The sequence below is a fragment of the Myotis davidii genome, unplaced genomic scaffold, assembly GCF_000327345.1.
Source record: "Myotis davidii unplaced genomic scaffold, ASM32734v1 scaffold663, whole genome shotgun sequence".
NCBI lineage: Eukaryota > Metazoa > Chordata > Mammalia > Chiroptera > Vespertilionidae > Myotis > Myotis davidii.
This window is the reverse complement of record NW_006295816.1, coordinates 2,106,191-2,109,607: the sequence shown is the minus strand read 5'-3', so window position 1 is coordinate 2,109,607 and position 3,417 is coordinate 2,106,191. Positions and strand designations below refer to the sequence as shown.

General features: G+C 66.7%; 1 protein-coding gene across 1 annotated transcript in view; it reads right to left on the bottom strand.

The window, feature by feature from the left end:
• SLC38A3 (solute carrier family 38 member 3) overlaps window positions 1–3,417 on the bottom strand; it is a 5,558-nt gene that overhangs the window by 1,930 nt on the left and 211 nt on the right. Inside the window, exons 2-8 of the mRNA XM_015568287.1 lie at window positions 3,225–3,410; window positions 2,431–2,552; window positions 1,384–1,466; window positions 1,237–1,295; window positions 548–700; window positions 391–470; window positions 9–129 (exon numbers count right to left, since the gene is read on the bottom strand). Coding sequence (XP_015423773.1) covers window positions 9–129; window positions 391–470; window positions 548–700; window positions 1,237–1,295; window positions 1,384–1,466; window positions 2,431–2,552; window positions 3,225–3,410 — 804 coding nt within the window. The remainder of the gene's footprint in view (window positions 1–8; window positions 130–390; window positions 471–547; window positions 701–1,236; window positions 1,296–1,383; window positions 1,467–2,430; window positions 2,553–3,224; window positions 3,411–3,417) is intronic.

Genomic DNA, 3,417 nt, shown 5'->3' with positions numbered 1-3,417 from the left:
CCGCCCTGCCCCGCAGCCCAGCACCTACCGTAGAAGGTGAGGTAGCCGAAGAGGGCAGCCAGGAAGTACATGACGTACATGACGGCGATGGACAGGTTGGAGATGTGCTGCATCTTCCTCCTGGAGGGACTGTGGTGCGGGGGGAGGGGGCAGGGGAGGGGCTTGGTGCCTGGCAGGGCCACACTGGGAGACAGACCCCATGTGCCCCGGGTCTCTCTGGTATCCCCCCCTCACCATGTGCGACTAGGAAGCCTCCTTCCTGCCCCGCCCCCCGGTTCACCCCTCCTGTCACCTATAGCACATGGAGGTCCCATCACCCCCCTTGCAGGACACACCCGCCCCCGCCCTGCCCCCACCAGCGCAGGCAGCCCGCCCTCCGCCAGGACCTACTCCTTGAGCTCCGTGTAGATGGGCAGCACCTCGGGGTGGCAGACGAAGGCGAAGGCCATGATGGGGATGGTGTATGCCGTCTGGGGGACCAGGAAGACTGTCAGGGCATCCCCCTCCGACTCCCCCGGCCCTGCCCCCGCCCTGGGCCTGTCAGAACCTGTATGTTGAGTGTGAAGTAGTTTGGGGTGCAGGAGTCTGAGCTGAAAGTCTCCCCCAGGGGCGGTGTCCCCTCCCCAAGGCTGGAGTTGCTTGTGATGTTGGCGGAGGTGGAGAGCAGTGGGCATGGCACCTGGAACTTTTTGTAGATGACCTGGTGGGGGTGGGGGAGGGGAGGAGAGTATCAGGGCCAGGCGAGGCTGCCTGGAAAGTCGCTCTGACCTAGACCAGATGGGGGAGCTGCCGCCCGTCTGACAGAGGAGCCCTAGGAGACCTGCCTCCTCCCTCTGACAGGGGCCCTAGGGGACCTGCCTCCTCCCTCTGACAGGGGCCCAGGACCTGCCCCCGACCAGCCCCCTCCCTCTGACAGGGACCCTAGGGGACCCGCCTCCTCCCTCTGACAGGGGCCCAGGAGACCAGCCCCCTCCCTCTGACAGGGACCCTAGGGGACCCGCCTCCTCCCTCTGACAGGGGCCCAGGAGACCTGCCCCCTCCCTCTGACAGGGACCCTAGGGGACCCGCCTCCTCCCTCTGACAGGGGCCCTAGGGGACCCGCCTCCTCCCTCTGACAGGGGCCCTAGGGGACCTGCCTCCTCCCTTGACAGGGGGCCTAGGGGACCTGCCTCCTCCCTCTGACAGGGGCCCTAGGGGACCTGCCTCCTCCCTTGACCAGCATGGAGGGTGACTCACTGCAACTAGGAAGAAAACCATGCAGGTGAGCGAGAAGCCGCTGGAGTAACCCAGGTAGCCTGCGGAGTCGGGGAAGGCGCTGTGAGACGGGGTCTCCTCTGGCATATCCTCCCAATACCCCCTCCACGGCCTGGCCCTGTCGCTCACCGAGCTGCCGCATCAGTGCCAGGGGCAGAATGATGGTGGCCGAGACCAGGATCACCAGGTAGTTGCCATCCATGTACCAGTCCCTGCAGGATGGGAGTGGGGAGCGAGATCAGAGCCCATGCAGCCCCGAGTGGCGCCGGGGTCACCAGTGGTGCCTGCCCGGCACTGAGGCTCCCCGTCCCTCTGCAGCGGGCAGCCCGTCACGCTCTCCTGGGTGAGGCGAGGGCCCAGGCGCTCGGCCACTGCCCGGGCCCCACTCCATCAGGCTCTGCTGTTTTCTCAGGACCCGGAGGTCTAGTCCGCCTCCCCAGGGGGCAGCCCCAGGGGCCCAGGAGGTGGCTGGGATGAAAGAAGCTGGCTCTGGGGGTGGGGCCTCTTCCCTGAGTCTCAGGGACTTTCCAACCACCTGAGCCCCTGTGGTCCCCCCTGCGGCGCGCCGGCACCATCCTCATCCTGCCGGCCACGGGCAGGGGCTGCAGGGAACTAAAGGGACGAGGGGCAGGACCGTCCTCTGGGCAGGACCGAAGGCCAGCTCCTGGGGAACGGCCGGGGAGGGGGTCCGCTGTCCCCTCTTCCCATACTGCCCTGCGTCAGCCCCTCCGCTCGCTGGCTGTGGCGATGCCTGTGGCCGAGGGCACGGCCTGTCTTCTCCGCCCGACTCACCAACGCGGCTGAAGCCATCGGCTGAACCGATGACGGGCAACTGGGACACGCTGGGCTCTGTCTGGGTGGGGCTCACCCCAGCACAGCGGGAACAGCAGGCGCTTAGAGCTAAGCCAAGCTCCCGGGTCCTCCCTGCTCACAGGCTGCGCAGGGCCAGGCGGCCGGTGTCCTCACCAAGCCCGCGTGGCTCTCCCGGGGGGTCCCCTAAGATCAGGAGCTTCGTGGCCAGGCGTGGCTGATGTCAGTCCTGCTGGCCGCTCTCTGCCCCTGCCCCTGCCCAGCCATTATGGGGTCTCTCCCACTAGCCCCACCTGGGCTCCCAGGGCCGGGGGTGGACATGCTGGGTGGACACCCTCACCCAGCCCACCCCACCCTGAGGCTCACGAAGTTTTCTCCTCCAGGTTCAGGAAGGTCTGTATGACCAGGGGCAGCTCGGACTTGATGATGTACAGGTAGCTGGACATGGCTGGGGGAGGGGCGGGCAGGCACCGGGTCAGCGGCCCTCCCTCCAAAGGAGGCCCACTATGGCACCTCTCAGAGCATACACCCCTGCACACACCCCTGCCCATACCCAGCATGGGGGTGGGGGTTGGAGAGGAGCTCCTCAGGGGAGAGACCAGTTTGCACAGGAGCTGTGAGCTGCTGGCTGTGCTGGGCACTGAGTGTGTGTGTGGCGGGGGAGGGCGTCATTCATACAACTCTACTGAAGGATAGCTCACAGAAAGTGATGTTACCACAAGCATTTAGCTCAATGCGGCCAGGGCTGCACCCCCAGAGGCACATGCTCAGCAGGCCCCGGGGGGGTGGGGGGAGCTTCGGCCGGTTTAACCCAGAAGGACCGTGACCCAGAGAGGCTGTCAGCTCGCCGCTCCTCGAGTTCTCAGAACAGACGTGTGTCCCATCGGCTGCAGGCAGACTCCCCGGTGAGGACATGTGTGCACACAGGCCTGGCCACGGGGCTCCATCACGTGTCGCTACAGAAGGCGCAGTGGTCCTGCCGGCAGCTCAGCGGCCCGCTGGGAAGTGGGGTGCACTGGCCTGGCCGGGCTGGTTGGGCCATGGCTTGGGCTGCGTGTAAGTGCCCATCCCTGCCACCCGGGCCTCGGGACAGGAAACTGGGGGGTCCTGGGGTGGCCTGCCTGGGGCTCCGTCTGGGGAAGGGTGGCAGCTGGCACTCACAGGAAGAGGATGATGCCCGTGTTGGCCATGGCGAAGGCCAGCCCCAGGATGCCGCTGCCCATGATGGCGTTGCTCAGGTTGAACACCGACATCCCGAACGAGGTCTTCCCCTCAAACTGCGGCGCCGCATGGGAGGGAGGGGGTGGGTCAGCATCCCTCCCGGCACCTCGGCCTCCCTCACCACCCTAGGCA